The sequence below is a fragment of the Dunckerocampus dactyliophorus genome, chromosome 6, assembly GCF_027744805.1.
Source record: "Dunckerocampus dactyliophorus isolate RoL2022-P2 chromosome 6, RoL_Ddac_1.1, whole genome shotgun sequence".
NCBI lineage: Eukaryota > Metazoa > Chordata > Actinopteri > Syngnathiformes > Syngnathidae > Dunckerocampus > Dunckerocampus dactyliophorus.
In genome coordinates this window covers 20,072,415-20,094,179 of record NC_072824.1, presented here as the reverse complement: position 1 = coordinate 20,094,179, position 21,765 = coordinate 20,072,415, and the positions used below count along the sequence as shown (strand labels likewise).

Here is a 21,765-nt window from a genome sequence, read left to right as displayed (position 1 = left end):
AGTTGGTCTTAAAGATACAGTACACTTCTCAGCCTCCTCCTTATCCTCTTTTCTCTCCTCCCTGCACGGGCACCTCCTCCCTATCCCGTATTGGTTGGAGGCAAGCCAAGGGAGATGAGAAGCGCATTCCTGGAAATTTACTTGACAATTTCCAGCCTTGCCGCATAATTAGAGAAAGAACAAACCAAAAATTGGTCTTGTCTTCTGCGCACTTATTTGGATGAGGTGTTAATGTCTTCTCACACTTTTTAGTTCTGCCTGCTGTGATGCTGAGGGCTCATGCTGTTGGTGATGCTGGCACTTCATTTGGTACCCCAATTTAATTTAAAAAACGAAACTTTGATAACAATAATAACGCTCTGTTTCTGTCAGAGAAGTATTCATTTGCTAACATGTTTACTACTGTGCTTGGAGTTTACAGTAGTGTACAACTGTTTGTAATGCCTTGCCTCTTTCATACAGCTAAACACAAGCTGAATATTTAAAGATATCCCATACATCAAGTTAGTTGTATGATCTATATTCGTTCATGTTAATATAGTTATCATTACATGTGATTACATGTTGTGAGATTGGAAGCCTACAGCAATAAAAAACTGGTTCCCCCTTGACTGTTTTTATTTGTTTCTTTGAGGGTTAAAGTTGTATTCGTGGAGTAGAAATACACTTACAGTCATAACATTAGGTACACCTGCATACTATAATCTAATGCGCTCCAATACCAAAGCTGTATACAAAATAATAAAAGTGATTTTTGCGGTATACATTTACCAATACCAAATGATGCAGCGTAGTTTCCTACACCACTGCAATAATAAAGAGAAATATTGTTAAATGAATAACTCTCTGACAATGTCAATCAAACAGATGTATGCACCGATGTATTTTCCATTGTAATAATTTTGATAGAGCTTTTGTTTTCTTATGAAAGGGGATCGTTTTCCAGTTTTATCCTATAATCCTGTTTCCTGTTTATCTAATCATGGTACAGCCATGGCGGGCACTTGTATTTATTTATTTGTTTAATTATTATTGACTATTTTATTGTCGTGTTATTTTAAAAAATGACAATATGGTGGCCGTTCAACAGTGTCTTTATTGAAGCAAAACTGGTTACTATCGTCCGCAACCAAAGTAAAAAAAACATAACATCAGCAATGCTAGCTGTTCCCTCAACAAGCAGCCGTCCTCCTCGACCCGGGCCAACACACACACACTAATTTCCACTGGTGATCGACGGTGCCCGCATGTAAATCTTGTGCTCAGCCAAATGTAACACACATAAAGATAACGGCTCTGTGATGGGGTTCAGACAACTCCAAACCTCTACACTACAACATCATCTGGAGCAGTTCAGAGTCAATATTTATCTAATAACATGGCAAAAACATACAACTTTTAAAGAAAATACATCTACTCACCAGAGATGTCCATTTCTCCTCCTCTGTAAGCCATCGTGGTCATAATGCAGCTTGTTCAACAATTTTGCTCGGATCAACCAATCAGAGGGCGGGAAAATACTGACGTTATTGTGGGCCAGCTAGATGGCCCAATGAGTCGAATCTGAAAGTGTAGCCAAGAGATGCTACAAAATGAAGATAATAGACTGCTGCGAATAAATTATTACAATTTCATGGAACAAATATTAGAATGTACGTCGTAAATGTAGGTCGGTGCTTTTGTGTTTAGGCCGAGAAGGCTTTGCTGGCTTTGACTGCACACCACTATTATAATAGTATACACAAGTCAAAGTGAAGCTGCCCCATCCTTGTCCCATCTACTGTCATTTGTGCTCACGCTAACAGATAATGGACATAAAAGGCCAAAGGCATGTGAAGTCTCTTGTTCTGCCTTAATTACAAACCAAACTTACATCACTTTCACTCTGCATCACTCTCCTGGGCCAAATGAGTTTTTATTGATACACAGAAGTCCTGGGCAGCCACTTCATTCGCTTGTTCTCCTGCTCTATATACTCTATACCTATGTGTGTGTGTGTGTGTGCGTGTGCGTGTGCGTGTGCGTGTGTGCGACTTGCTCCTGAGAAATATGTGAGCAGACAGTCAGACTGTTGTATTACATCTCCCTGTGGCTGTTTGTGCCTTTTCCAGCACATGATATGATTCTAAAAAATATAACAAAGAATGTTGCTTGTGCCCTGTGATTGTGTCTCATATTCAAATACATTTTTTGTCATATTTAATAATTTTATTTAGTAATATAATATTAGATGGAGTTTCACCTCATGGGTATTAGTATGGGATTATTTTAATGTTCTGTTTAACGAAATGAATCAGCTAAATTCTGTACATGTATCCATCAGCTCAACACCGCTCTTCCACAGTACTTCTGCCAAATGGACAGTTTTGAGTGGGCAAGGCGACAACAAGATTATAATTGTCACGCCCTGTAATTTTGCCCGCGTGACAGTGTGTTTATGTTTCCTTTTTATGCTTAGTTCCTGTGGTGTGACTCTTATTTTGTAATAATTTCCTGCCTTGCCTTGTTTTCTGTTTTACATGCTTTCTTTTTTTTTTTTTTTTTTTTTTTTTTTTTCCCCCTGTCCTGTCCAGCCTTTAAAGCAGATAGAATTGTAGACCTAAATGCCGTCAAGTGCTCAACAGATTTACTCTGCCAGAGAGAAGTGTGATATACACTTCCCCTGTCATACAAAATTTATTCGACCGTGATGCTTGTAATAAAGCAAATTTGGAGCGCCCGGACCGGAGCAGGAGGGGACAGAGAAGAAGAGAAAAGGAAACGGGGGGGGGGGGGGGGGGGGGGGGGGACAAAAACAAAAAAAAGAGAGACAAGAGACAAGGACAACAGCAGCAACAACAACAATTGTGACAGAACAACAGAAACATACCGAACGACATCAGCAAATAAATGTCCGTGACAACTATAAAGACGAACAAGGATAAAGGACAAATCAATATCAACAACCACAATGACAAAGCTGTCAATGACAATCAGACATAATAGCAGTCATGAAATGATGAACTATGACAGTGATCACAATGATAATACTGCATTGAAACAGTCGCACACAATAGCAGTCATGAAATGATGAATTATGATAGTGATCACCATGATACCGCATTGAAACAGTCACACATAACTGTAGTAATGAAATGATTATCCATGATAGTGAATAGAATCAAAGTTACTGTAATGCACATCATTGTAAAAAAAAATATATATACATATACACACATATATATATATATATATATATATATATATATATACATACATACATATATACATACACATACATACTGCATATATATACATATATATATGCAGTCATACTGCTGATATCACCGTCGCTGTAATAAAACCAACAACATAATAACACCCTGGTTAACTCAGTGAGTAATGTGGGGAAGTACGTATGTACTGTGAGTGTGCATATGTACAGGTATCTCTGTATGTGAGGAAGACTTCATATATATATAAAGGTGCAGGAATGTGTGGGCATGTAATTGTCACTGAGAATGCATGAAAGGAAAGGGGCCGCCTTCCACCTCCAAGAGAGCCCCGCCCCAAATTGCAAGGCCGGGCCCCGGCCGCCAGAAGGCCACCAGGCCCATAGGGGCAGGCAGCACAAAGATCAGTGCCCCAAGAGCCAGCCCAGAGAGCCCCCCCCCGGGAAGACCAGCAAGGGGCCGAAGAGAGGTAATCCCAGCCAAGGACACGGCGCCAGCGGGCCGGAGGACTGCCAACCCCCGAGACCAGCGAGAGATCACACCCCACAAAGGCAGACGGGTACCGGGGGCCACAAACCGGCAGGCCCAGAGACGCCACCACAACCGGAAAGAAGCCCGCCCGCGCCGGAAGCGCCAATTCCCGCCCACCGCCACCCCCACCCCCAGGGAGCGGAGCCCGGCCCGCCCCGGGCCAACCCCCGCCCGACCCCCGACACAGGGCCGCCCCGCCAAGGGATGCACATGCTTTCTGTTAATCACTCGCATCCGTTTCTAGTTTGAGTCACTTCCTTATTTAGTTTTTTTGTAGAAACATTGTCATTGGAATACACTTTTACTGCTCTTTGCTTGTATTCCTGCTGCTACACTACAGCAACTATAAACTTTCTACCTGCACTTGGTCCTGCTCTCTGCATCCTTGGGGTCGCCACACAACGCCGCAAAGCCAGACCGTGATAGAATGCTTCCACCGGAAGAGGACCTTGTGGATAGTGATTTCTGGACCTGTCTGCAAGGCGATGGAGGAAGAGTGCACCAAATTCACTCCAGAGGAGTTGGAGGATATGGTTTGGGGACCAGACGCCACGTTCATCCCTACGGCGTGCGTGTGTCCAGCACCTCCATGCATGCCTTCCCGGCTGACCTCTGGAGGGATCTCGCCAGCTTCACCGGGCTCATAATCCTGGCCAAACCCTGGAGGGTTCCCGCCAGCCTCACCGGGCTCACCGTCCTAGCCGCCCCCCGGAGGGGTCTTGCTGGTCCCGCCGGTTTCACCATCCCGACCGCCCCTCGGCGGGGTCCTGCCGCCGTCGCCGGACCTGCTATTCCCGCCATACCCCGGAGGGATTTTGCTGGCTCCGCCGGTATTGTCATCCCGGCCGTCCCCCGGAAGGGCGACCCACCACCTGTCCTCCCACCACCCATCCCTCTTTTTCATCTTTCATCTCTAGTTTGTGGAAGCATGGAAGCATCGTTGGAATACGCCTTTACAGCTCTTTAAAAAAAATTAATTGTTTTCCTGCACTTGGTACTGCTCTCTGCATCCTCGGGTCGCCACACAACGACACAAAGCCCGAACATGAGAATAATGGTATAATCTCAACGGGGGTTGGGGATTGGAGGTCAAAAAGGTAATTTCTTCATGTCTACGATTCTTCCTTACTGTTGCTTTAATGGTTACTTCAAAGTAAACCCTTGTCATTGTCCAGATGGGAGGTGTGTGCTGAATAATATTGTTCTTCCAAACAATGGTGAAGGTGTCAAAGTATACGATGCACCTGGTCTGAGCATATGTCAGTGTGGGGATGACGCGGCGTGTTCTTCATCACCGTGGTCCATACTGAGTTCACATGTCAGTGGAGTGGTTTATTTGCCTCTGCCTATTACATTATTCATCAGTGAGGTGAACGACTACAGCAAGATCTGGGCTGACTCACTCTGACTTAGCGTGTGTGTGTGTGTGTGTGCGCGTGTGTGTGTGTGTGTGAGGGTATGCGTGTGTGTGTGAGTCACTCAGTGCTTTTAGACAGATGAGGACAGCAGACTAGTGGAGGACAGCAGAGGTTTCATACTAGAAAAATAGCCCCTTCGATTAGATTACGTCATGAAAAGCATTTTCTTTCTCTCTCTTTCGTTCACCTTCCTCTCTCCTCTATGCCTCTCTTTTCTCCTTCCCCAATCCAACTGATGCACACACACATGCACAAATTCAATCATCAACAAATGGAGTTGACACCCTCGGGCGTCCACGTGGAGTCTGCCAGAGAGATACAGACACTAAAAAAACAAACCCTACCTCATGATGGTTTAGTGTTTCACTGACGAGCTAGGCTTTTATTCTGCTGCAATCCAACACTCTCCTGACTAAAGCGGATCTTTCCATCTTTCTCTGCTTTCATACAATACCGGAGGTGTAGTCGGGTGCTTTTTTTTTTTTTTTTAACATGATGCACCCTGTGGTTGTGTCACTTTTGGTTAAATTGTGGCATTTTACGCACTGGTTATGACCCACTGAGGAACAGTATTGCAGGTCAGAAAGTGTACAACACTGTTGACATTACAGTGAAACCTGTATAGTCCAGTGCTTTTGAGGTCGTACAATTTGGAATTTGACCAACAGTGGAAAAAGTGGCGTTTGATCCACCGCTGTGTTTGTATAGGGTTTGTAATGAAAACACTTCTCACCCTGATTACATTTATATCTAATTTCTATTTCAAATTTTTCCCATACGAAATAATATATTTTCTATTCCAAACACCCAAGAATATTTTACATGGCCTCAGCTCAAATGTCTGACGGGGTACTGTAAAAAAACCTGTTTACGACTAAATGTGTTTTTAAACATTATTAGAACCCTCTAGACATGAAATAACACCCCTATAGTAACCTTGACACTTGTATTACCCAATATAGTAGACATAATTAGAGAAAATAAGCCATTTAAGACATGAATTACACTTGTGCTCGCGTGTGTTGCAGTAAATGTGTTTCAGACGTGTGGAGGACAGGAAGTGATGTTTGGTGTTCAGAGTTGAGTTTTAGCCAGTTGCTCGGCTTGCACTGCCAGTGCAACATCATCATCGATTCATTTTCAGTGGATAGTAAATATATACAGTCGCTCCATGCTACATTGTGGTTCGAACGTCTGTCCATCACTCTATCACGTTTTTTCAAAATTAATTAATGATCGCTGTTTCGTGGTTGACTATGGTCTATTATTAGTCAAAAAATATTGAAAGACAAGTAGTATACAAGTAGTATACAAAGACATATGTAGTATTCTGGTCCCTAGGTGTCAGTAATGTTACATTAATGGCATATCCAACATGATTGAGTGAAAAAAGCCTCTCCTCCAATTCCATGTGGAAGTGGTACATTTTTAGCTTCTTACATAGTCCTTCTTCCCCACTCCACTTGAAACACTTTCTTAAGTTTGGAAAAAATAAATTGGAGGGTAACTAGTTAGCTTGGTAGCTTGTTATATGCTATGAGCGGTGACCGTCTCTTATGTTCCTGCAGTGATCCCGCAGCTTGTGCATTAGTATTGAGCAATGTGGCGTAAACAAAGAATAATAGGAGTGAAAAGGTGACTACAGGGGTTTAGAAAGTCATAAACAGATTTAGCTCTAACTACGAAAACAATCAGTTTATTAATATTGAATCCTACTTAGCGGAAATTCACTTATCGTGGTTGGGTTTATAACCATCCATCCATTCCTTTTCTACGCCTCTTATCCTCATAAGGGTCGCGGTGGTATGCTCAAGCCTATCCCAGCTGACTTTGGGCGGGAGGCGGGGTACACGCTGGACTGGTCGCTAGCCAATCGCAGGGCACATATAGACATATTCACACTCACATTCATACTGGTTCATCGCAATGAACGAGGGATGACTGTACTGCTACACAATTAAATCTAAGGGGTGCACTCACTTTTGTGAGATACTGTATTGCATTTCCTATAGGAAAAAGTGACCATGGACCTTGGAGCAGATTAGAGGTTCCACAGTATTTTATTATCAACATCTTAGCAGCACGTTATGAGCATATTTCCAACAGAAGCTGCTGCTGGAAATAAGCTGATCTGATCAACAGATGGATCTTTGTAGTGTGAAACAAAAAGAAAGAAACTGTCGTGTTGGGAAAACCATATGTGTTATCCAAAGACATGATATGTGGATTGTCAGCGTGCCAGTGTACCGGGTGCGCGTATCTGAGTACGCTATTGTCAGGCATGCATAACTATACTGACAGCCCTGTGATCACCCTCTGTCTAGATAAACATGATTAGCATCGATTTGGCTGTAATCTCGGCTTAAACCATCGAAAGCAGGGATGGGGTGTGGGCGGGGAGGGTAGAGAGGGGAAAGGAATGACGATGGAAAGAATGAAAACATGAAAGAGCACTGGTGGTCTAATGGTTAGCATGTTGGCCAACACAGTAACAGTCTGGAAATCGGGAAGACCTGGGTTCGATTCTCGATTCTCCCTTAGGCATTTCTGTGTGGAGTTTGCATGTTCTCCCCGTGCGTGGGTTTTCTCCGTTACTCCGGTTTTTCCACATCCAAAAACATGCATGTTAGGTTAATTGGCGACTCTAGATTGTCCATAGGTACTGTATGTGAGTGTGAATGGTTGTTTGTGTATATGTGCCCTGCGATTGGCTGGCGACCAGTCCAGGGTGTACCCCACATGTCGCCCAAAGTCAGCTGGGATAGACTCCAGCATACTCCCACGACCCTAATGAAGAGAAGCGGTATAGAAGATGGATGGAGTATATTTTGTGTTGAACTAACAAACTGCAATTGTGTAGAACAGGTTGACATTTTAATATGAAGTAAAGTCAGCGTCATTCTGTCACATTTGCTCTTGCCACTTCAGTATAATGTTTCTGAGGCTCATTAGATTGGGGAGTGTTTTCCTATCCCTCCCTACCAAATGATCACACATCTATCATAAGCCTTATTTTAGCTTAATTTGTTTGGGGTCAGGCTTTCTTAAATTCCATAATATGCGATAATTATATGAGATTCAAGAAGGGGAAGGCGGGGAGAGCATGAAATAATGAATAAGAAGACATGAAGCGAGAGAACATTTAGAAAAAGACAAAAGATTGAGAGATGAGAAGGGAGAGGCAAAGACAATGAAAGAAATGTAATTTGAAACACTGATCAGTTTATCTTCCTTGCCCCTCCCTCCAAGCATTGGGTGTGTGTGTGTACGTGTGTGTGTGTAATATGAACATAGATGCGCAGAATCGTACATTTAAATGAATGCAGCTGCATAGGTGGTTCTCCCATATATCATCACTCAATTAACAGTGTGTGACTATGTTGTCTTCATGTTTATTTCATCTCCACATCGCAGCAAGTGGGCATTGTGACCACATACAGTATAATCACCACAGAAAAGAGGTGCTAATAGCTAAAGTGGTGGAAGGAACAAGAGAGTGAGAGAATCTACAGATTTCAAAAGTCAATTAGTGACAAGCTAAAGTGGCCCCTCTTAACTGGTTGCAAGCCATAAATGCATTTACAATGCGTGTTGCATTACTGGGGCCAACATAACCACAAAGCGCAACAGCTTGTGAGACCGCTTGAGTGGTCTTGACCAGACAGCTTCTTCATACACTCACAGGAGACTATGGCTTTGGATGGAAATACTAAGATGAAAAATAAATACAGTGGTACCTCGGCTTTTGTAATTAATTTGTTCCAAGCGGTCTGATAAAAAAACCTAAAGGTAGAAAAAAATGAAGCATAAAAAATAAAAAAAATAAATAAAAAGTGAAAATAAAACAAAATAAAATAAAATAAAAAGTGAGTCACCAAAGTGTAGAGTGCTCTGTCTGAGCACTTGATTCTGCAGAATGATAGCGTACTGGCAGTGATGAGTGATCAGGAGAGGATGATGAAAAATTAAAAAACGAATAATGATAACATAAAGGTCGCACGGTGGAAAAGTGGTTAGCATGTTGGCCACACAGTTAGGAGGTTGGGAAGACCTGTGTTCGAATCTCCTCTGTGTCGAGGTTGCATGCTCTCCCTGTGCATGTGTGGGTTTTCTACGGGTACTCCGGTTTCCTCCCACATTCCAAAAACATGCATGTTAGATTAATTGGCGACTCTAAATTGTCCATAGGTATGAATGTGAGTGCGAATGGTTGTTTGTTTATATGTGACCTGCAGCCACCTCTTGTCCAAAGTCAGCTTGGAAAGGCTCCAGCATGCCCCCGTGCCCCTAGTGAAGATAAGCAGCATAGAAAATGGATGGATGGATGATAACATAAAGTAAATATTAATGTTATCCCATGACCCCATTGATTCCAATTGTATTAACATTTTCTTTAGTAAAAATTGCAGAATTTGCACATTTTCAGATCAAATACATGACATCTCCTCTGACTTATGTGCGCAAGCCCTGCCTAGTGCCTACGGTCTGAGTGTGCTCAGTGTGTGCACTGAGTTGTATCATGGCGCCTACCAGTTTGTGTTTTTTCAGCATGTTGCCAATATTATAATGCTGCAGAAACATGTATCATACACCACGACTTTCTACATACAGCCTGTGTGTTTTCTTTAATGTGAGTTTGACATCATTATTTTTGCTAATCAGAAAATAAAATACCAAGAAATGTCAGATGCAAAGGAGTCTCCAAAGGAGTCTGTGCCTCACCGGCCTTGAACCTCACCACACTTCACTGAGCACAGGGCAAACACACTACAGTACTTTGTTATGCTTAATTGTCCGAGAACCGAGCCAGTGTATGAAACCTGGGGCAACAGTTTCGACAAAATTTTTTGTCAAAAACCGAATCATACCAGAGCCAGTGGCGTTCAAAAGGTTTTGATTGTGCGTATTTAAAAAATTGTATGATGTGAAGGATGTGTACATTTTGTTCAATCCCTGGAGCAGAGGTTTTCAAAGTGTAAGGAATCAGAGGAGGCGTAGCATGAGAAAAAGGAAGAAAAACATCTTTTTAAACCTGCTAAGCTAACTTTAGATATGTCACAGACAAAATGAATTGGTTTTTAATTGCTACACAGACAGAGGAGAGAGTCTGCCGTTAGCATGTAATTCCACAAAATATGATCCGGAAGATGAAGGAGCGGGGGTGGTCCCAACTGTATTTGTTATGTGCTCTGAGGGGAGGCTCAATGTTTGACACCTTGAAAACACATACATAATACTACTACTACTACTAATAATAATAATAAATCATTTTATTTGTAATGCACTTTACATTTCAAAGAAATCTCAAAGTGCTACAGCATTTATGTGTTGATTTTATGATAAGTTACCAAATTGGATGTTTTATTGGTAAGCCAGTCTACTTAAAAGATGTCCCTCATTACTGGCATTGTGGGCTTTGATATTCACATTTATTTGTTTGATTTTTATGTTGTTTGTCACTCCCCATGAAGACAGTCTACAGCATCATGAAATTATGACAGTGCATACATTGTTTATTGAGTTTTCTCTAACTGCAAAAACAGTCCATCAAAAAAAGACACATCACAAAAACATAATCAGTCAATCAATACGTGATGATTTGGTACAACAGTACTAATTTATAGCACACCATTAAAAAGAAAAGGAAAAAAGTGAAAATAATCATAATTCACTATTGGTTTTAAGTTTTCCACATTAAAAACCATTCAAGGCGCAGTTTAGCGCATTTCCACCTCTAGGGGCGCTGTCTTTTCTGACCTATACTCTGCCAACAAGACTTTGACCTTGCAAAAGCGTTGTTAATCACTTCCGGTTTCCTCCTGCCTGGCTCGCAACAACGTTGGAGATGAATCTATGAAATCATAATTTTTCACATTCTCGCTTCCCGACTAAAGGGAGGAATACTACGCATATTTATCCACATAGAATATTTTCTTATCGTTGCTTGACTAACGCCGCTTTAAAGGTTTGCAAACATGTCTGCCGAAGAAGCGGACAAACCAGCCAGCACGGATGCTAACGCTGGGGATGAAGAGGAAGAATGGTTGTATGGAGGTAAAAGGCAGTTATGTTCTCTAACGTCATTTGTCCCATTAGTCAGGGGCGTCGATTTGTGTGACCTCTGCTTTGTCATTGCACAATTAACCAGTAAAGCCATCGCTACATTCATATTTGCTAAATAGTTAGCCTATCTCTGCTAGGCTAACCATGGCTATCTTAGCGCGACCCAAGTAAATACGTTTGAGTACGTGCTTAATCGTCGTTGAATGAAATGTTAAGTGTTTGCAACAGTGTTGGGCTTTCAGTGTATGATTCAATTGACACAAGTAAATTAATCACACGCTCACTTGTTTTCAGATGAGTCTGAGAGCAAAGACGAGGAAGAAGCCAAACCGAATGCAGCGGACAGGTATCTGAAAAGCATTTAAAACAGACAAAAATAAGACATTTATTGAAAGGGGAGTTCAGAACGACAACGCCCTCGCTGGTTGGTGGTCAATTCACTAATTAAATCAGTTACTTTTATTTCCCCAACTTTAGAGAGAAAGTCAATGTCGGAAAGTTTTGCATCTTTTTCCTCTGTAATACTCATTTTAAGCTTCAATGTAAACTTCAACGTTACAGATGCATTCTATAGGCATCGTGCGTTGTGTTAATGAGGTCTACTGCAACTCATAATGACATCAGTCAAAGTAAAGATAATTATAGCCGCCTGTCCACAGTGCACCTGCTGATGCATCCACTGAGGAAGCAGCCGCTACTGATGATGCTGATGATGATGCTGTTGCTCCTCCTCCTGATGCTGCACACGCTACGGGAAATGGCGTGGCTTCAGAGGTAGCCCCCTTTACATACTTACTGACAGGCGATAGTGATTGTAGTAGTGACTGACATATTTATGTTTTCAGTCACAGGCCACTGGGGAGGCTGCAGGCGATGATGTGGAGAGTGACAGCGACAGTGATGACGATGACGACGATGTCCGTGTCACCATTGGAGACATTAAAACTGGGGCTCCACAATACACGTATGCTTTTGAAATACTGTTTACATGTGCACACTAAAGTGTAATCTACTTTACAAACCTGTTTAGTATTGTTATACATGTGGGTTTTATTTGTCATTTATTTTTGATGTTTCCAATAGTTTCAGAACATAAAGCTTGTGACTGTGAGGGTTTGATTGTTTTTCTCTCTCAGACCATATGGCACCCCACCAGTTAATCTCAACATTAAAACACCTGGCTCCAGATCTTATGGACAAGGTAACTCTTTTCTTTAGCCTGTTGCTGGACTATAACTATAACAACATTGTTTGCGGAGAGACACATATAATCACTTATTTTTTTATTTCTAGTTAATGCAAAACTGAAAGGAGTCGATCTTGATGCTCCTGGCAACATCAATGGTGTTCCTGTGCTTGAAGTGGATATGGAGTTGTTTGAGGAGAAACCTTGGAGGAAACCGGGTATGTTTGCAAGTACAAATAACATCTCAGTAGTACACTGTAGTGACATATAAACACGCCACGTATTACTATTATTAGAAAGATTTATTACAGCAAACATTGTTTTTTGTTTTCACAGCTCTCAGTATGTGTTGTACATAATGGCTCTCTATGATGTACTGATATTTGAGTTGTCGTATGCTTATAACAACTCACTATGTTAATGTAATTCATCCACTTGGTTGTGACCTGCACACACTAATCACATTACATTCATAAACCAAGTTTGTTGATTTGAAAAAAGTCACAGCCGTCAGCTCTACTCTTCTGTGCATTGTTTGTTCTTGCTCATCTCCAATACAAAGTGGTCTAAAGAGGGAGTAGGTTTTTGTTCTGGCTGCAAATGGAGATACAGTCATCCCTCGCTACACTGCAATTCAAACATCGCTCCCTCGCTACCTGTATTGCGGTCTTTCAAAAATTAATTAACAAAAGATCGCTGTTTCGTGGTTGACTATGGCCTAATATTAGTCAATATTACTTAAAAAAATTTTGACTGACAAGTTATATGCAGTATTCTGGTGACTAGGCATCAGTATTGTTGCATTGAAGGGACACGACATTATATTAAATTGCCTTGCAGGGCTCCAGACTGAGACTACAATATGAGACATTGTGAGTGAATTTTTCATCTGCTCGCGCATGTGCGACCAAATAAAAGTATGTGTTGCGTATTGTCGTTGACAAGGGACGTCCCTTATTAGTCTGAGAATGAAAAATTGTCTGTGAAATGCGTAGTGTAGTAGCTTGCTACACTCTAAGCCTATCGATGCCAGTGTGTGTGATTGCTCACGTTTGACTCGCATTGAAGTTTCACTATTCTACCGTCTTTGTTTACACATTTTGCCTGGCTTTTTTTTTTAACCACAGTGACAGTAAAACTACAATGGCTGTCACATTCATGGGGTGCGTGCTAACGTTTTTAAAGTGTCACTTAACAACCTTGCTCTCTTGTCACCATTATAATAATTGCCTTGTCTTCAAAACACTAGTTGTGTGTCCAAGTTGTTCAACAAAAACATGTACTATGTCCAGCTTTAAAATAGTGATGCATTCACGGGATCTTAACAGCTCGTGAAATACCAGTAGCTTGCCGTCTCATCAGTTGAGTAGCTCACCAGAGGGCATTTCCTTCAACTCTTAGTATTTATTATAACTGTTCATTTCTGTTCAAATGCCTGCATCTGATGACAAATGACCACAATATACATCTTACTTTGTCTTTCTTTCCGTTTGAAACAGTAGCAGTAGCAGTAGTAACAGTAGTTTAGAATACGTAAATTAGAGAAGCTAACTAGTTAACTTGGTAGCTTGCTATGCTAGTGGCGGCTGTTTATGTCCCTGCGGTGATCTTGTAGCCTGCGCCATGTAATGTAAACAAAGAATAATAAGAGTGTAAAGGTGACTATAGAGGTGTTATTTCATGACTACAGGGCTCTAATATGTTAAAAACCATATTTACAAAGTCGTAAACAGGTTTTCTATGCTCTAACTACGAAAATATTCCATTTATTAATATTGAATCCTACTTTGCAGAAATTCACTTATTGTGGTCGGGTCTGGTGAACAAGGGATGACTGTACTTATTTTAAATAACACATTTCATAAATTGATATTTCTGGCCACATACTTGGAACAGTACACGCAGGAGATTATGTTAAAAAGTCAAAATCATCTTAACGTGGAGGTACACTATTTTCTTTTGGTTGATACTGAGGCCAGGCCCAGACATTTTTCCACAAGTACACACATGCATGTGAAGCTAAATTTACTCCAGCTATCTGACGTATGTGTCGTAGCCTATTTCTGACTTATGCAAAGATTATGGTCCTACTATGTGTGTGCAGGTGCGGATCTGTCTGACTACTTTAACTATGGCTTCAATGAGGACACGTGGAAGGCTTACTGTGAGAAACAGAAGCGACTGCGCATGGGCCTGGAAGTTTCTACTGTAGGCTCGGTGGCGAGTAAAATCACCGTAAGTGAGGGCCTATTAGTGTGTCTCATCTTTGTAGGGGTTTTTTAATGGCAATATCATTCATTTCTATATCATATGGTAAGTAAACAGGAAATAAAACCTCTTCTTTTTTTGTTTGTTGCATTATAATATCCAAGGTCCAGCAAGGCAGGACAGGCAATGAGAAGGATATATCCAGTCTTCCCATTCACACCTCCAAGCCCGACTTCACATCTCCAGTCAGTCTGTACAAGTCTGTCACCAGTCAGGTCACCAGGTAATGCCTCTGCTGATAGGCTGAAGGCATTTCAGTCTCGATGACAACAGAAAGCTAAAATCCCCATTTTGTTTTCCAAGGGGTGAAATGGAAACATAAAGTAGAAATAAGGTGTAACAGATTATAGCAAATGCATTAAACTACTATAGTACCAGACAGAAATTGTGATGGTTAAAAAAAGGAGAAGAAAAAGTTCACCAACGTATGTGTGTGTTGGTGTCTGTTACTCTCATCTCCTTTACACCCTGGTAGGATCTCCCCCACTCAGTGGACTGGCCCGTCTGCCCAGGACATGTCCTATTATACGTAAGTGGGCATGGCCTCGTCCCAACTAGGTGAAATGTAGATGATGTGAAATGTGTTTAAAAAAAATGGGGGGGTCTAGTGATTTTCTTTACTGAAAAATTACCCCATGCTCCTTTGGAGGCCTTTTTTTCTGTGTGTACTTGTATTCATTTGGAAATTGATTGTATGTAACGTAACATCATTTGTAAGCAACCTTGAATGGCATAGTCATGTCCAATTTTTTATATTGTACATTTTTGGTTAAGGATCACCTCTATGTACAGTCTATGTCCCTAATACAATACAGTATTTACTTGTTGCTCAGATGGATGAAAAGGCGAAAGTGAAAATAGGGCTTTTTAAGCAAGGCAGACAAATGATGTTTACATGCCACATTAAAATACAAGCCTGACAAAAAATATGACACACTTTTAGTTGAACCACAGAGTTTGCTGAGGAGTGATGGGTGTGCATCCCTCCTTGTTTTTTTTACTTGGAATATTGCTTTGTTCTTTTCCCAGGAAGTCAAGCGGTAGCATAGATGTAATTGGTGGACAGACAGCCACTATCAGCAGGGTGGAAGGGCGACGTAGGCACAACCTGGAAGGCAACAACATACAGGTATTTTAAACACACCCTGTTAGTCTAATCAAGAAACAGTAAATTAGCATTTATACACTGTTGCTGTCATGGTACAGGTGATCTCTGAACGCTCTACGTCAGAGGCAGAGTCTACCACTGCTAAGATGCCCACTTTCTTTCCTCCTGGTCCACTCCCTCCAAACATCCCGCCGCCTCCTTTCCTGCCCCCACCACCCAACGTCAGCTCTGCACCACCTCTTATCCCTCCACCCAGTAAGTTCTACGCAATCTTTCTCTACTAGCTGATCTTCTGCAAACATCTCTTGTATGGTATATTTACACCAGTTACCTTCTAATTTACTTCCTATTTTTGTCCCTCTCAGGGTTGCCCATCACTGTACCCCCTCCAGGGTTTCCTCCTCCGCCCAGTGGTCCCCCACCTTCTATCATCCCTACTATGGACAGGTAACGTTATGAGCTGCGTAGAGCTTGCAATGTGCAGTGAACAAGCTGCTACAGTAAATGGAATATACGTACACTTAAATGTATCGCTTAATATTTGTGATTTGAATAATGCACTACAGTATAAGGCACCAAAATGTGAAATTTGTATTATATGAATGCAACAAACCATAGACTAAACAAGACACAGTGTGTTCTGATCAGGGTTTTATGCTGCCGATTTTGATACCGATCATGAGATTGGTCGATACCGATCACAGGGATTAACTGTACCTTTTTCAATGTATTTATGATGGCACTCATCACCCTGCTATTGCCAATATGATCTGAAAAAAAGGAACCAAAAAAAGGAACCATAAAATCACCTTGATTTAGACATAAACATATTTTACTTATTTTTTGAAGAGAACACATGTCACTCTTAAAACTAACTAGGATGAAATGCCTGGAAACTTTCGATGTGAGAGTAGATAGTCTGATGGAGCTCTTCATGGCAGGACTTCCAGGTAACACACAGCGGGGCTCCAAGTAGGAGAGCAGCCGATGTCTCCCACCACTGAGAAAGGCTGGTCATCAAGTATGATGAATTTAATAATTTTTCAGATTATTTGCTTAGGCTTCTGACTGTCATATTTTTCATGGCTTTTGTTGCAAGATACAAATTTGACATCACTGTCACAAATGGCACCCTCTGCCAAGTTCTCATGGCAGACAGTGTTTATTGCCACACGCCTGTGTGGCCCTCCATTAAGCTTGATGTCAATTTTGCAGTTGGCGCTCCAAGTACCTTGAATCTTTCCCTCCTTCCTCAAGTCTCATTCTTTCTTGGCGATGTCAGTGTTGCGTTTTGTCAGTTACTCATTCATGTAGACATTTGTACCTTTAGCTTCGTTCCCCGTTTCAGCAGTTTGGTTTTGAATTTCCTGTTGGTGAACTTAATTTGAGTTGTCGTATGCTTATAACAACTCACTATGTTAATATAATTGACTATGGCCTAATATTAGTCAATATTAGCTAAAACATTTTGACAGACAAGTTATATGTAGTATTCTGGTCACGAGGCGTCGGTATTGTTACATTGAAGGGACATGACATTATATTAAATTGCCTTCCAAGGCTTAACGATGATGACCTGTGTGGTGGTGTTTCTGCCATACACTGCAATGCATGTATCGGTAGTGTTTATCTACATCCACCTCCTTTGATTGTACAAAATTTGTAATTTGTTCATTCATTTCATCTGGTTTTCCTCTGTTTTGGACTGCTCCGGCATTAGACCTGGGTAACTGGGTAACCCTGTGAGGACCACATCGTTCATTCGTGCATTCTGATCCATCTCTTCAGTTGTATTAATTTGCTCAATGATTTTTTCCTTAGCTTCTCTCTCTTCCTTAAGAGTGGCGCACAAGGCAGCATTATCATCCAGTAGTACTTTGATATCATTGTGTAATGCTCTATTTTCCTCTATAGCGTTTTTGACCTCCTTAAGAACGGTGCGCAAAGTAGCATTATTATCCTGTAGTACCTTGAAATCATCCTGTAGTACCTGGATTTCATTGCCCAGTTCTCTATTTTTCTCAAAGTTTTTGACCTCAACCTGTGATTTAACTTTTTCAATCTGTTTCCATGCCACAAAATATCGCATCCTTCTCATTAAACAGCCAGTATGGCACTCTTTCTGATAATGGTCCCGGTTTTACATCCTTCGGGGCACCACATGATATCAAACTCTTCTCATTAAACGGCCAGTATGGCCCTGTTTCTGATTGTGGACCCGGACTTCCAAGGCCGGTATCATTTAGCTTTTCGAATGACATTGTTGCTAAGCAACTGATTTGAACTTCATGAGTTAGTTGGTTATCTTGGCTTGCTAGCAGTTGTCAGCACTTGTACCTTGTTTATTTCAAAGAATCTGTACCTCTCGCCGGTCTGAGTTCTAGTTGATGGTGTCAGCAAACTGTTTTGATCCACAAGTGTAGCCAAAATAGTTCAAAACTCTCGTAGTAACAGCAGAGCCATAAACGTCCTTTCCAGTCAACAGCAAAGAAAAAAATGTGATGTGAATGCAGAGGATGATACTACCCCAGACATTACACTGCACACAGCGTTTTCTACAGGTTTCAGGCTGCAATAGTGCGAGCCTGAGGTGATCGGTTTTCATGATCGGCATTAGAAAGGCATTGATCAGCATGTGCCGATCACATACTCTTCCACGGAAATCGTCCCATACTGATCGGTGGCCGATCAATCAGAGCATCATTAACTATAACATGTTAACTCTTGCATTTCTACAACAGCCATGCCGGAGGTTATGATGGCCGCGCTATCCCTCCATATCCATTCCCTCAAGGTGGGTAGGCGTTATTATCAATCCTGCATAATTGACTCTTAAAATGAAACTCACATCCTTCCATTGTTTGTGTTGTTGCCAAATAAACATTCAAACAGATCTGACTTCTCTTTATTTTCAGGTGGCTACCCTCCCCCCATGTCCGGAGGTGTGCCTCCTGCCTGGCCTCCGTTAATGGATAACTCCAAACCGTGGGACTACTATTCTCGGCGGGACGACAAGCGCGACAAGGACAGAGAGCGGCCCCGAGAGAGGACGCATGAGCGGGATAGAGATCGAGAGAGGGAACGAGAGCACAGCCCCTCAGGGATTGGATACACCAGGTGAGGGAGGAAAATAGTAATAATAGTACATTGATTATACACAATATGAAAGGTTTATATCATAAGTCGCCCGAGAAGACATTTTGGACAATTATGTTTCTAACTTTCGGAACAGATTGGGGAACTACTCCCTTTTATGTTCCATCAAGATCTATGAAGGCATGCTTGAGTTTGATATAGAAGAACCTGAGAACCTCATCATTAAGAATCTTTGGGATAACTTAGAATTAGTTCGAATGTGAGCCAGCAGACCTTCTTTCAGGTCCAACATCAGTCACCTCACACCTCGCTAATGTCCTTTTGGATAAATGTGGAAAAAAACACAGACAAATATCTTGTACAAAGTAGAAAGAAGAAGAGTGGAAGGCGTTCTCGGGAAACAACCCCATGTGTGACAATATTAATGTCCCTAATTGTGTCAGTATCAATAGTATAATCTGCTCCTTTATTTCTTTATTGTGAAAATGGTTTGACTTGCAATCCAGGTCACCGTTTGTTTTTCTCAGTAATCTGATTGCACTAACAGACAGGCGCCAATGTGATATTTGACCACTGTTGTCCTTTCCACAGTGATGAGGAGCGATATCGTTACCGAGAATACCAAGAACGTGCTTATGGAGATCGTCATCGCGAGCGGACAAGCCGTGAGAAGGAAGACAGACACCGGGAGAGACGGCACCGAGAGAAAGATGAGGGACGCCACAAGTCCTCTCGCAGGTATGTCAGCATCTAAAGCTCGGCATCTAAACCGTCTCCCGCCCATTTCCTCTTACCGACTTGGCGCCACACTGCCACATTTTAGCCTTGTCCTCTCTCTCCTTTTGTCTAAATGTTATTGATTTCTCTGTCTCACATCTTTTGTGCCCTTCAACTGTGCACGTTGGTACCCCCTCGCCCCGCCTTCGCCCCGCTCCCTCTGGTAGCAGCAGCAGCAGGAGGCGGCACGACAGCGAAGAGGCTGACAGCCACCGGAGGCACAAACACAAGAAGAGCAAGAGGAGCAAGGAGGGCAAAGAGACCAGCGAGGACATGGGTGCAGACCAAGAGAATCAGGAGGCCATGGAGTGAACACAACCTCGTCTTTCCTCCCTCCTTCCCTCCCTCTCGCTGTCTCTCTGTCTCTTTGTCTCTTTGTCCAACCCACCATGTCACCCACTGAAGATGAGAAAGAGAAATGGAGGAGACAAGTGCAGACCAACAAAACTGGGACGTCACAATGATCCATGTCTCCTGTCACTTCTCTAACCATCAATCTCTGTTCTCCTGCCAATCTGTTGCTGTTTTTCCTCGCCACGAGAATGGATGCAGCAAAGCAGATGGTGAAGGAGTAGCCATTTTGCTGAATGTTAACATCAGCTCACCCGCCTTCTTTCCTTTCTCCTCCAACATATCTACTCTTTAGGCAGAACATGCTCATTTTGTTTCTTTCTCTTCATTTGTCAATTTGAATTTTGTTGTGTATGAAGACAGAATTGTCACTTAGTTCCAGAGTTTGTCAACTTCAATTAAAAAGACACATTTTTGATAAGTTGTCTTTTTGGAATAATGTATTTTGTCTTTAATTAGAATTAGTAGTTCTGTCTCAAACTTAGAATGTAGAATTTTAGTGTTAGAAAATGGCATTATTTAAATTAGCAATTTTATAACATCTGCAAACATAGTAAATGTAAGTGTAAGCCCAGTGATGGCCTTATTTTTTAAAGTTGAAGGCAGTCAAAGCAAAAAATGGGACATAGTTCAAGTAAACTTAAAGTTAACATTTTTTTTAAATGACAACACTCAACCAGCGGTTGTATGTATGTATGTATGTATGTGTGTGTGTGTGTGTGTGTGTATATATATATATATATATATATATATATATATATATATACAGACATGTATATAAATACACATACACTGTATATACTGTACTGTATGTACCAGCACATTTCAGTAAATTAGAATATTTTTGAAAATAATTTTTCAGTTCAATTCAAAAAGTGAAAAATTCTGTACATTTGCCACACACTGAATATTTCTTCATTTCTTAATCGTTTTGATGATTGTAGTTTACGATAAATAAAACCCCCCAAATTCAGTGTTTATTTTTAAATTCAGTATATTAAATTATAAATGATCAAAACGTTTAATACTGTGAACTACTGGTTTGTGCTCTAATCAGCAAATGAACAGCAAAAACTTCTGAGCCTTTAATTGCGCTTTTAGTCTGAGCTGAACGTTTGGATCGTATTGTCATTTATTGAGATGTGCTAGTGTACCCACACAAATAAATGCAACACCTTTGTTTTTGCTCTTTCATGAGCGGAAATTTCTAAACGCAGGGGTCACCAACGTGGTGCCCGCGGTTAATAATGAAAGAACAGTAGAAAGAAATGCATTCTGAAATACAAAATGTGAGTTGTGGACACCAGCATTTTGTTAATGTTCTGGTAAAACAAGCATATTTGCTTTGTTTGGGTTTAAAATAAACTAAAATAAATGTTACAAAAATGAGTAGCTCTCGGCCGTTTTAATTTTGTAAAAGTAGCTCTCACAAGGAAAAACGTTGGTGACCCCTGCTCTACTTTATATATATTTCATATATACAGCAGTGTGAAAAAGTGTTTGTCACCTTCCTGATTTCTTATTTTTTGCATGTTGTGTCACACTTAAATGTTTCAGATCATCAAACAAATTTAAGTATTAGTCAATGGCAACAAAACTGAACACAAAATGCAGTTTTTAAATGAAACTTATTAAGGGAGAAAAAAATTACAGCTACATGGCCCTGTGTGGAAAAGTGATTGCCCCCCCCCCCCCCCCCCCCCCCCCCCCCCCCGTTGCCCTCCCACAGAAAGAAAGTAATTTACATCTATCAGT

At 41.4% G+C, this 21,765-nt stretch overlaps 1 protein-coding gene across 4 annotated transcripts; it reads left to right on the top strand.

The window, feature by feature from the left end:
• The first annotated feature begins 10,940 nt into the window (after positions 1–10,940).
• fip1l1b (FIP1 like 1b (S. cerevisiae)) lies at positions 10,941–21,589 on the top strand. 4 transcript variants are annotated; one of them, XM_054779649.1, is made up of 16 exons: positions 10,942–11,215; positions 11,519–11,570; positions 11,884–11,998; positions 12,070–12,188; positions 12,361–12,425; positions 12,518–12,628; positions 14,515–14,645; positions 14,783–14,901; positions 15,154–15,207; positions 15,708–15,807; positions 15,885–16,041; positions 16,152–16,233; positions 18,528–18,580; positions 18,702–18,903; positions 19,474–19,620; positions 19,830–21,588. In XM_054779649.1, exons 1-16 carry the CDS (start codon positions 11,137–11,139, stop codon positions 19,969–19,971), a joined length of 1,728 nt encoding a protein of 575 aa, XP_054635624.1. In that variant the 5' UTR covers positions 10,942–11,136; the 3' UTR covers positions 19,972–21,588. The 4 variants fall into 4 exon arrangements, with proteins under 4 accessions (XP_054635626.1, XP_054635624.1, XP_054635623.1 ...); XM_054779648.1 differs by having other exon boundaries at positions 19,827–21,587; XM_054779651.1 differs by lacking the exon at positions 15,154–15,207 and having other exon boundaries at positions 10,941–11,215; positions 19,830–21,589.
• The last annotated feature ends 176 nt before the right edge of the window (positions 21,590–21,765 follow it).

Bases quoted from the DNA above. Each gene is read 5' to 3' on its own strand.
- fip1l1b (XM_054779648.1), top strand. From the start codon at position 11,137: ATGTCTGCCGAAGAAGCGGACAAACCAGCCAGCACGGATGCTAACGCT. The intron at 11,571-11,883 runs GTATCTGAAAAG...GCCTGTCCACAG, and splicing joins AAACCGAATGCAGCGGACAG to TGCACCTGCTGATGCATCCA. The intron at 15,808-15,884 runs GTATTTTAAACA...GTCATGGTACAG, and splicing joins TGGAAGGCAACAACATACAG to GTGATCTCTGAACGCTCTAC.